This window comes from Typopeltis vanoorti, chromosome 22 (assembly GCF_054136105.1).
Source record: "Typopeltis vanoorti isolate ZY-2024b chromosome 22, IOZ_Tvanoo_1.0, whole genome shotgun sequence".
Classification (NCBI taxonomy): domain Eukaryota; kingdom Metazoa; phylum Arthropoda; class Arachnida; order Uropygi; family Thelyphonidae; genus Typopeltis; species Typopeltis vanoorti.
Window position 1 is genome coordinate 24391706 of NC_143570.1, and position 12894 is coordinate 24404599.

Below are 12894 nucleotides of genomic sequence, written 5' to 3' on the forward strand. Positions count from 1 at the left end.
AAGGCTGGAAGAAATAGTCCAACTATGGGAATGAGGCAAAGAAGTTGTGGAGTCTGTCCCACATGGCACTGTTATAATGCCAAACTACTCTTGTAGGAGGAAAGCCAGTTGGTGTTGTTGACATTAAAATCTCTAGGAGGATGATTTCACTGTTGGAAAGTGGGACTGGAGAAAATCAATTTTGAAGGAGAGGAAATTAAAGAGCTCAGAGTGGTTGGTGGCATTAGGGGAGCAATATTGACCGCAAATATATTTTACTAAGTGGGGAAGGGATATTTTCAACCAAAGAAGATCAAAGTTGGGCAATTCTAGGTTGGGTGTTCTCTGGCAAAGTATATCTGAGCAGATGTATGCACAGATGCCACCTTTGGGTCAAAAGCAGTTAAAGGAGTGTGTAGTTTGGAAGGTTGAGATGAATAGTGTTGAGGGGAGGTGGGGTTTAGTAGACTGAAAATGGTAGTGGGCACTTTTAAGATTGGAGTTGAGGCCACGGATGTTGGTGAGGTGGATATATTTGACCGCAAGGGTCTTGCACATTTCCTATGCAGCATCTGCATACTGGTCTCCATGGCGGCCACTAGTGGTATCATTTATGTATTGTGCTATTAATTGCTATAACAATACCAAAGATGTATCTGACCACAAGGAACAACAGCATCACCAACCTGAAGGTGTATTTGGAGCAAGTAGTGGCAGTGTTTCTGTTGGATGGTGTGTGTGTGTGTGTGTGTGTGTGTCACCATCGATATGTGGCCCCACAGACTTCGAGTGTGCGTGAAGACAAAAGGGATACATTTTGAACATTGAGTGCTGCTTTATGCATGTAGTTTGCCTGTGCTGAAAGCTGTAAATGATTTACTGATAGATTAAAGGTTTATGCACTGTTCGTGATGTAACAGTATTTATGTCTAGACTAGGTATATAAAATCATTATTGTGACTTTAGAATGATTCAGCCAGTGCTACTTTACATCATTTTCATGTGACTGAAATTCACTTTGTTGATTCTTCAGTTATCTTGTTTGTATAATTTAAACAGAAGATGCAGAAAAGAATGATTCAGCCAGTGCTACTTTACATCATTTTCATGTGACTGAAATTCACTTTGTTGATTCTTCAGTTATCTTTTGTATAATTTAAACAGAAGATGCCCTTAATATTCATTGAGAATTTTATTTTAAAAAATACATCACTCAATGTTTTCCTTTGCATTAATTTTTTCTTAATGTTTTATTTGATTTTGTAGTTTCTTGTATTTTATAGTATGTATACCTGAGGATGACAGCAGTAAAGTATTGTCAGAACTTCAGGGCTTTATTACTTAATCACATAAATGTACTTTAATAAATATGTAAAGTTTTTATTTTGAAAAGTCTCCTCCATTTTATGGAAGCGGTTTTAATAATATATAATTAGTCTCCTGATAACCTTTGTTATCAGGAGATGCAAAATGTTATTTATATGGTTATATTTTTGAGTCAACTTTAGAACTATGCTTACTCTTATGTTTGTTTTTTTCCAGACTGGCCGCAGTCGAGGGTATGCATTTATTGAATTTGAATGTAATGAAGTGGCCAAAATTGTTGCAGAAACAATGCACAACTATCTTATGTTTGAAAAGATTATAAAATGTAAGTGCATATTGTTGATCTTTGTATTATTGATATTAATGTTGTTTAATCTACAAAGAATGCAGCAGCTGACTTTCTTGTATAGATTTCTTGTTATATTTTAACCAAGATGGGTGCCATTTTATAATAACAGTGAGAGGGAATTACAAGGCTTATCCAGAAATATCTTTCATTATTACTTTTGATTATCTATTCAAACTCACAGCAAATGAGTATGGAATAACTCAATAAGCAGCATCTGTTTTGCAGATGATGTATTGATTGACCTAACATTCAGACAGGCCAAAACCACTTTGATAATTTATGTAAAAATGCAGCACTGATCTGGTTGGCAGTCAAACTAAAGTCCTGAAGAACAGATTAGAAGGAAATATTACACTAAATGAAGAAGCAAATTTTCATATTCTTGAAGAAACAAATTATTTTCAGTGCCTTGGTTCTTACATCAAATCTGACAGTGAAAAGAGAACACAAAGCTCTATAGTCCTGTAAAACTAATATCTGGAAATCCGATCTCATCATCACGAATACCAAAATTCGTCTGTACAAAACAACCACCAGTTGAGCCATATTTACATATGGTGACCAAGCAAGGAACATCGCTACTCAGTGAACAGTTAATATCATCAATAACTTTAGGACAAGATGCCTTCGAATATTACTAGGATATACATGGCAAGATCACATTCCTAATACTGTCATTCTTGAAGAAAGCCAACAAAGACCCCTAACAAAAACAATTAAAAAAATCAATCAAGATGGTTGGAACGCCAACTTAGACATCCATCTTCATCTACGTTCAGTGTTCTTGCTTGCTACAGACAAAGTAATGGACATGGGGGGGGGGGGGACAAGGAAACAGTTTTGGATATACATAGGCATCTTGTTTTTGAAGATAAGACTCATGAACCATCTGACATTTAACATGAAACAGAGCAATCTGCTTGATTTTCATTTAACAGACTCCATGAGTTTTTGCTATATGAATATTTCTGCATATAATTTCCTATTCATACATGAATAATAATGATGCTGATCCAAAAATTTATGTTCTAAATGAAATGACATTTTCAGTATTACTTTGTCACAAGATTACACATATTCACTCACTACATTAAGACATTTATCATATTGGGGTACAAGTTTTTGTATCCACTCAAAGTGGTCTGTCACCAATGTTTTGACTCAATCCTTCATGACCATCATCACTGTTGAATTGTTGAGCTTCCAAAAAAAAAAAATCTCTTTGATCAGAGAAAAAGATGGAAGTCACTTGGTGCAATTGGGCTATATGGTGGGTTATAGACTGCTGCAGTTTTTTTCAGTCTCATGGTAAACATCTGCATTTATTGTTGTTTCTTGAGAAATAGAGGCTATGAGCACAACATCGTGTCTGTCCCAAAAACAGGATATACATGATTGTCCTGGAGAAAGTATCTACTTGATTTTCTTTAACAGATTTTAATATGATATTGCCACTGATGCCATTTGTTCGTGCCCCTAATCTTTCTCAGGACTTATATCTGTGTATCTAGTCCTTGGTCAAGTGTTTTATTTCTAACCCAGCTCTCAAATCCATAAGTTAAAATTGGTTTGAACACTGTCTTATATACAGCTAATTTAGTGTTTTGCATATTCTTCCATATAAATTTTATTCAGTTGACTTCCTACCATCCCAGTCTTGTTGATTCTGTTGTCTAGTTCCATATTTAATTTACCATCTTCACTAAAAATTGTGCCTAAGTAGCTGAAATGTTTTCCTTTTTAGTTCTATAGACTCTCCATTCACAATACAGTTGATATTTTCATAGTCTTGTTATTGCTGATCTTCATACCAAATCTATTACAACAGTTATTCAATTTAGTCTGGGAATATTGCACATTTATTTAGAAGTATAACATCATCTGCATAAAGTAAAGAGCTGACATTAACATCTCCAAATTTCATATCAGGTTTAATACTACTTTTCTTCATAATGTGATCCATATAGATACTGAATAAGAGAGGGGATAATGTACATCCTTGTCTGACATCAGATTTCACATTAAACCATCTTCCTGTATTTCCTTCGATTCTAACTGCTGACTTACAACTCAAATAAAGACTAAGTATTGCTTGATATAATGCTCCATTGACACCATATAACTGTAGCATTTTGAATAGCTTTTCTCTTGGCACCTTGTCATATTTCTTTTCCAGATCTACAAAACTTAATGCAGATCTTTGTTATATTTTCAATATATGTAAATGATTTGTGTGAGTAAAATCTTTTTGGCAAAATGATATAATTTGCTGATGACAGAAAAAACCCTTGAGAATTTAGAAAACAGGATTAACCATGATATGTTGAAACCAAATACATATATTTCACCTAATGGGTAAGCTTGATCATGATATAACTGTAAAATAGCATGAAATTAATTGTACTGGTACTAAAAAAAAAAAAAAAAAAAAAATCATTATAGTATTTAGTCCTCCATATCACATTTTTAACAAATATGTTGAGGTTTGTAATTAATAGAATATATTAAATTAAAAATTTCATTAATTCAGCTTTTTTAAGATGCTTGGGTAATGGATACATAATTTAAGATTCATGGGTGATTCTTCACTGCAGTGGAGATTACCGCAACATTACTGTTTACTGCTTTGAATACAAAATAGAATAATCAGAGCTATAGCTATTACTAATTTCTTTCCATATTCAACTTGTAACTTGTGTTTGCCATTACAGAAACTATCTATATATAATTGTATGCTATATGTAAGAAATATCATGGTAAATTTTTCTGTATATACAGGGTGTTCGGGATAAATTTGACATATTTATAATTAATTATATTTTTCCGTAAGTTACATGTATTAACACACACTTCTCTTCATTTAAAAGTTTGGACCCTTCTTCATTCATATACAAGATGTGAGAAAGGATGGATAGCTGGAACCCACCTGAATCATGGAAGAGAATAACTTGTATCATGATGATTCGTGCCCGCCATCAAAATAAGGATATTACGACTGCTGCCCAATGCTCCCTGAATACAGTAAAAACAATCAGGCATGAACTAGAGACTTGCAATGGTGACTACGAGGATGTAGCAAGAAGAAAGATCCCTAGCAGACGATCTGATTGCGTTCGTACAGCAGAATTCCTCGCAAATCTGCAGGAACAGGTGTTGAAGAACCCTGGCATTGGAATTCGGGCTTTGTTCGTGGAGTTGCTAACTGTAGTCAAGCCCTGGATAACAAGGGTAGCCAATGGTAGGCCGTATGTATGGCAGCAGGATTCGGCCCCTTGCCACACCTCTGGGAAAAGTCAAAAATGGTTGTCTGAAAATTTCTACGACTTCACCAGTCCAAATGTTTGGCCTCCAAACTCCCCAGACCTTAACCCCATGGATTATTTTGTATGGGGCGCAGTTGAAAAAGACACCAATCGCACTTCCAGTAATACAAAAGCCCAGTTAATGGATAAAATTAAAACAGTTTTTGCGGCCCTTCCCAGGGAGACTGTAGCATCAGCTTGTTCGAGGTTCCGAAGCAGAATTGAAGCTGTGATCGATGCTAATGGTGGTTATTTTGAGTAAATCTTGTTGATAGTATTGTAATTAACTCTGCCTGTAATGTTTTTTTGTCAATTCATTAAATTTAATAGATACAAAGAAGATTTTCTTTTTCCTTACGAAACTGTCAAATTTATCCCGAACACCCTGTATAATGTAGACTATGGTCTTGAGCAGGATAAAATTGAATTTCATATTGAAAAGAATAACATGTAAGCAAGTTTTAAAGCGAATAAAAGTTGAGCAGCTCTCAGATGTGAACTGTAGACTAAAATACACAAAGATTATTGGAGAAAACATGAAAGTGTTTGAGAACAGGAACCAAACCTTGGCAACCCAGTGGCAAGCCTTGAAGAAAACCCTGATTGATTCAGCCAGAGAGGCATGTGGTGAGGTTGTCTGCAAGGATAGAAAAATCAGAACTCCATGGTGGACACAGGAAGTTAAAGAGGCAGTGAAGGAAAAGAAGAAAGCATATCAAAAGTTTTCCTGGCAAATAAGTCAGCTTTTGCTCTTAGAGAATACAGAGACAAATGTAAGAAAGCAAAACACTGTGTAAAACTAGCTAAACAAAAGTCATGGGAGGACTTTGGCAAGAACATAGAAAATAAATATCAAGAAGGTGGTAAGATATTCTGGAGGTTGTCAACAACCTTCAGAATATCTTACCACCTTCTTGATATTTATTTTCTATGTTCTTGTCAAAGAAACTTAGAAATGGAGGAAAGAGTGCTGTAAAAGCAGTTAGAGATGATAAAGGCGACATGAAAATAGAAGAAAAAGATATCCTTGAAGTATGGAGTAAGTACTTCGAAAAATTGCTAAATGAAACAAGCAGTGATAGCACAGTGGTAAAAAACACTGACCAGGCATACAGTCAGGAATACATATCCATACTTGAAGTAGAAAAAGCCATCCAAAGCTTGAAATGTGGAAAGGCAGCAGGAGTAGATGATATTCGACCAGAAATGCTGAAGTATGGTGGTATAAAAGTCTTACAGTGACTGCACTGCATAGTTCAAGAAACCTGAACAGAGGGACGAATTCCCAATGATTGGAGTAGAGCTCTAATAGTACCCATATATAAAAAGGGAAATAGAACTGAATGTGAGAATTACAGAGGTATTTCCCTACTGAGTGTGCCTGGCAAGATCTATGCAAGTATACTTGAGAAATGGTTGAGAAGAATTGTGGAAGAAAAGCTTGTGAAGAACAAGCTAGATTCAGGCCAAATAGAGGCTGTCAGGATCAGATCTTCACTTTACGACAAATAGTCGAGAAAGCATGGGAATATAACAAAGATCTGTATTTAAGTTTTTTCGATTTGGAAAAGGCATATGACAAGGTGCCAAGAGAGAAGCTATTCAATATGCTGCAGTTATATGGTGTCAATGGGGCATTATATCAAGCAATACTTAGTCTTTATTTGAGTTGTAAGTCAGCAGTTAGAATTGAAGGAAGTACAAGAAGATGGTTTAATGTTAAATCTGGTGTGAGACGAGGATGTACATTATCCTCTCTGTTATTCATTATCTATATGGATCACATTATGAAGGAAAGTGGTATTAAACATAATATCAGAATTGGACATGTTAATGTCTGCTCTTTGCTTTATGCGGACGATATTATACTTCTAAATAAATCCACTAGAAGTTTGCAAGATTCCCTGACTAAATTGAATAACTGTTGTAATAGATATGGTATGAAGGTCAGCATTAAAAAAAACAAAGACAATGAAAATAGGTAGAATTGTTGAAAATGTCAGCTGTGTTGTGAACGGGGAACCTGTGGAACAAGTAAAACATTTCGGCTACTTAGGCACGATTTTTAGTGAAGACGGTAAATTAAATATGGAAATAGACAACAGAATCAACAAAGCTGGTATGGTAGGCAGTCAATTGAATAAATTCATATGGAATAAGATTGAAATTAGTCAGAACACTAAATTAGCTGTATACAAGACAGTGTTCAAACCAATTTTAACTTATGGATCTGAGAGCTGGGTCAGAAGTAAAACACGTGAATAGAGACCGCAAATATGAGAGTCCTGAGAAAGATTAGAAGTGTGTGAACAGATGGCATCAATCGCAATATCATATTAAAAACGAGGATGTTAGGAAAGAACTTGACATTGTCAGCATCCAGGAATGCGTTAACAGAGCTAGTCTCAGGTGGTATGGTCACTTAAACAGAATGGGCGAGGAAAGAACAAGCCAGCCTTGGCAGAGAACACTTGTTCTCTGCCAGGCTGGCAGGAAAACACCCAGAGGAAGACCAAGATATAGGTGGATTGATACGGTACAAAGTGCCTTAGACGATAGAAATATAAGATCTGATAATGTTGTAGTCTTGACAAGTAACAGACTGATTTGGAGGAAAATTGTAGATAGGAAGTTAGTAATGATGTAAATCTTTCATGTAGTACTATCATATCCTGTACACCCCTTGAAGGTACATGTCAGGAATTTGATTATAGAAAAAATGAAACATTATATTTTGTTATATTAATTAAATCGATTATATTCTGTACATATTCGTGTTTCCTCATATAATCATTTAATTTTTTAATGACTATCACCTACATTTGTATTTTTATTGTAACAGTTATGCCTTTGGTTACATACAATCTATTTCCATTTTCTGTTCTTTATTCATGAGTCTTTTCTTTAACTATCAATAACTGCAGGATAGGATATTTTTTTTTATGACATACAGAGTGTTACTTTCTGCTATCTGTTATTAGAAAGTAACACTATGTATGTTATTTAAAAAAATATATCCTACAATTATTTTTGCATTGTTTTATATTACTTCTTCATTGTCAAATTTCAACTTTTAAAGAGAATAAGTTGATTATGTAGAAAGACATGCAGGGTTTATTTCTTTCTGGGTACTCAGTAATGTTTTACAGTATTACTGATATCTTAGCATAAGTAAGCAATGAAAAAGCTTGCCCAGAAATATCTTCACAAATACTTCCTTCCGGGAAGTGTATAATGCCATGCTGTTATTAATAATCACTTACTAGTCCGATTTTGAATCTTTTTCAAGATCTCATCAGTGGGAAGCATAACCCACTGAGATACTCAACAGCAGAAGTCATTTTTCTTATACAAAAAACGAAATGGTATATATAAGCCAAATTTTCTTTGAATTGTTGTTAGGTTACATTCTCCTTTCTATAAATCTAATCACTGTGTTTATTATATAACCTATATGTGTTTAATGTTTTGGTATTCTCCTTGACTTCAGAGATGTTGAGTATACTGTTTTTTTGTGACATATGAATGGAATAATGTAATTCCAGATTAAATTGCACTAACAAGCTTTTTTTTTCCTCTCACATAAAATTACAAATTTCATATTCATCAAGGATTCTAAATTAAAAAAAAAAAATAGAATGCTGTGGAATTATTTTATTTTGAATAAAGGTTGCTCTTCCTTTTATGTTTTTACAGGTCAGTACATCCCACCAGAAAAGGTTCACCGATTATTATTTCGGGGTTGGAAGAAATGTCATCCTTTGGCTTCCGCTATGAATAGATTTCGACAGAATCAAACAAAAACTGAAGAACAGCTTCTTAAAAAGCAGAAAAAAAGATTGTCAAAACTAAACAAAACAAAATCAAAATTATCAAAACTTGGAATTGCATTCAATTTTGACATTCAGGTATCTTAATATTAATTATATAACAAAAATATATATGCTACATTGTATTTTTACATGTTAATATCAAATTCCCACTGATTATATTTATTGCTGTTGCAAAGTACCAGGAGAAAGGGGAGGTGAATAATGATTCTGTGAAAGGTTTTCTGACTTCTGCATATAGTGACATGTTTTTTTTTAGTTTACTTCTTGCAGAAACTTGAGCTCAGTCAGCACCGATAATGCCCTTTAGTTGGAAAGGCTTGGATTCAGATCACATCTAGGATGTGAAACAACCCTATACATTTCACTAGAAGATAGGCTAGTTGATCTAATATGAAGGGTGGCTTAATTTCTTTCCCCTCCCCTGAGACTGGTTTTTCAACCCATAGAACAAGAAAATCAGCCAGAATACACATGATTAATAAGCTTAATAGCCTTAGTTGCTGCAGTCATAATTCTAGATAGGAACAATTATGAATCTTGATTTATTACTTAGAAAGTAACAGGCAGTTATTTCTCAGGTCCATGAATGGTCCTCCTTAAATAATTCCACAAATATTCAGTCTATTTAAGGGAGATCATCAAAGGACACTGATGTTATTCGATATCATTCTGTTTATAGAATATCCATGTGGAGGACTTGAAACTTCAGTGGAAAAGTCAAAATTTCTGGTGTTGTCTTATAATTTAATTTTCTTCTTCTTTCTACCTACTTTAAATACAATTCTGTGATGTTCTATTTCTTATTCAAGTTATTTCAAATTCATTTATTTACTTATGTTTACATAAGTAAAATTATAGATGAATTCCAATTCCTTTCTCTGCATTTTATTTTATATATAAATTTTTTAGTTCACTGAAATAATAGTTGGTTTCCTTGTAATTTTTATATGGAACATAAATTTTTTGTTTAGATTTGCTGTGACATGAGTCATATCTTTGTCAACATATTAATTACCAGTGCTCAAAAAATTATGCAAAATCCCACTCGCTATGAAAAAATAAATGTACTTGCCCAAGACACCCTAGTTTCTTAAATAAGTCTGATTGGCTGAGTGGCTAGCGTATCTGCTCCCCAGCCAAAAGGCTGTGGGCATGGATGTTTGTGATGGTCAGCGATAGATGGCGCTGGTGTAGTTGCGATCAGATGTTGGATTGTGAGTGGTGGAGACAGAGTTGTAGAGCAGATGCTCTCCCTCAATGAGTGTTTGGACTCCCTGGAGGTGACAAATAATAATAATAATAAAAAGTCAGTAGAAGTGATATATATACTGTTGTTGGGAGAATATTTCCAGTGTAAGAGAATCATTCCAAGAAGGAGAGTGAATAAATAAGAGTAGGAAGAACAGTAAAAATTACTTTTTTTTTTTTGTAAGTGCAATTTGTTACATTAACTTTTTTGTTATTGGAATGGTCCTTTATATTACACATATCCTTCTGTTTTCTTCAAGTTAAAAAAAAAAAAAGTTTTGTTTAAGAAGTATTTTTCTTTTATTATATATATACCAACGCCAAGGATAAAATTCTATTTTTCCAGCACTCGCTGGAAAAATTACTCGCAACAGGCAAGTGTTAAGACCTGTTAATTACCATGTCTTTTCTTAGGCCGCTGGATATAATTTTATTTTAGTAAGCATTTTACAAAAATTTGTGAATGGGGAACATTTTAAGACTAGAATAAGATTAAAATCAATACTTGAATGTTTTTTTTTTTTGTTTTTTTTTAAGTGTCAGAAGTTAGCCAATTGTCTGAGTAATGGATTGTACCTACTGAATGATTTGAAGTACATGTTGTAGGAAGTAATGTTGGTTTTGGCCTGAACTTTTTAGGCATATGTATTTACTTTTTTAAATATTTCTTAAATGGAACTGATAATAGAAATTTTTGGGATTATGGTTGACCATGTCAAACCCCAAGGCAAATTCACTATGCAATGTTAATACTTCAGCTACTTCTCCTCTGTCCCTTTAAAATTAGAGTGTTAGTTTGTAAGAAGAAATGCAATGATTTTCTTTCAGTGCATAGTTAAAAATCACACTCTGATAATAGCATCTGGAGACCACTTTAAAGTGGTTCTATAAGCTTATAATAATCATTATTCATGATTCTATTTTCTGCTATCCCTATAAAAATCAACAGTCACTGTAATATTCTTGGAATGAAATTTTCATCGTATTGAACAAAAGTTGGTCGATTGGTCAAGCCTCTGCTACTAATGGCTTGCAAAAAGTTAAGCAAGTTTGAGCATGGTTAGTAGTTGGAAGGGATCGGTCGTTCGATGCTGTTGGCACACTCTCCCTCGATGAGTCTTTGGACTCCCTGGAGGTGTCACATAATAATAATAATAATCCTTTCAAGGGAAGAATTCCTTTTTGTAAAAGGCAATTCTGAAGTAAAAAATGTGGTAAACACCAGGTAGCAGCAATGGAGAGAGCTTCTATTTTGTCTTCTCTGAAAGACAAGCTGTCTCCATTGCTGCTATCTGGTGTTTACTATGTTACATGTTTCTACAAATTGTCTTATTTGGGTCTGACAGAAAGTTTTCAGAATATGAAAAAAAAAATATATATATATATATATATATATATATATATCCTTCAAGCATAAAATTACAGTAAATTCACTTAGGGAAACAACCTAAACAGTATAATAGATCAGGGCTGTCCAAAGCACTGCCAGTGGGCCAGATGCGGCCTACGGTGCGACTCGCCTGTGGGTTTTGATTTTCACGAGCAAAAAAATAAAATAAAAATTTAAATCTAATGCGTATTAGATATTTTAATTTTATCACTAATCGATAATCTCGATGTTGGTAATTTTATTTGGTGTTTTTACATCACTATATACCCACATTTTTTCAAATATTAGATGGGTCAAAGAAGCATTCTTACACTGCTTTGTTCCAACGCGCATATCCGGGTGCTCACGGGGAACATAAGTGTGCGATTAGTGTTGTTCGTTTGTTCAGCTATCGAGGTTGTGTCGCTGCTTCTCACCAAATTACTAGATACGCATTGTGATGCGGCCCTCGGATTACCTAAGGTTGGACAGTCTTGTAATAGATAATTGGAAAAACATCTAACATGATACAAGATAGCAGGGTATTCAAAGGTGTAGGGAGATGGAACCAGATCACAATCTGTTACAAGGAAAATTGAGAGTATCCCCACATTGTTTGAAATGAACCAAATCAGTATAAACAGAAATCCCAAGAATCTTTTAGAGTTCATGAAAAACTGCAGAAATTAAACCTAATTCCTGATTGTACTACATAAAAAGTTATAGTTTGCCTCTAAATTAATCTTTATCTGTCAAGACTCCAGCATTATCAGGACTTAGATTTTTGTTTTCTATGTTGTAAAATACGGCATTTTTATTGTATCGATCCATCTGTGGGTTGTTTTCTTTCCTGTCTGCTATTTATTATAACAGTCATTCAAAGAATACTTGTTTCACTAATCTTTCCTCTTATTCCATTTAAGTGACCATACAGTCTGAGATTAGCTCTAAATAATAAATTACACGATAACCACAGTAATTAACTTTAATGAAATGAAAGTACATTTATTTCTTGCTGAAAATAATAGTACATAATCAGTGTGTAGAAAAAAGAACCGAATTACAAAGTACATACAGCAGTTGGTGGTTTACTAATTAAAAACTGTTTCCACATGCTAGAAATTAGTATTAATAAATAATATTATTAAACAACTATTTTTGATGGTTACATAAGATAAGAATTTCCCAAACTTTTTTTTTGGGGGGGGGGGGGGATGATTGTTCCGATTCAGATTTGACTGATGTAAAAGGGCTTCACAACTTTCTTTGAAAAGGCATTCATATTTAAACATCGGTCACATCTGAATTGGAACGATTGTCGCTCGCTCTCTCTCTCTCTCTCCCCCAAAAGTTTGGGAGATTCTTATCTTATGTAATCATCAAAAATAGTTGTTTAATAATATTAATTAATACTAATTTCTAGCATGCAGTAAAAGTTTTTAATTGGTAAACTACTGACTGCTGTATGTACTTTGTAATCTGGTTCCT

General features: G+C 34.0%; 1 protein-coding gene across 2 annotated transcripts in view; it reads left to right on the forward strand.

Annotated features, from left to right (window-relative positions):
- LOC150094223 (MKI67 FHA domain-interacting nucleolar phosphoprotein) overlaps nt 1-12894 on the forward strand; it is a 136772-nt gene that overhangs the window by 110696 nt on the left and 13182 nt on the right. For both annotated transcript variants that reach the window (XM_090412390.1, XM_090412389.1), the window contains exons 3-4: nt 1522-1630; nt 8653-8864. In XM_090412390.1, the coding sequence (XP_090268516.1) occupies nt 1522-1630; nt 8653-8864 (321 nt within the window). The remainder of the gene's footprint in view (nt 1-1521; nt 1631-8652; nt 8865-12894) is intronic.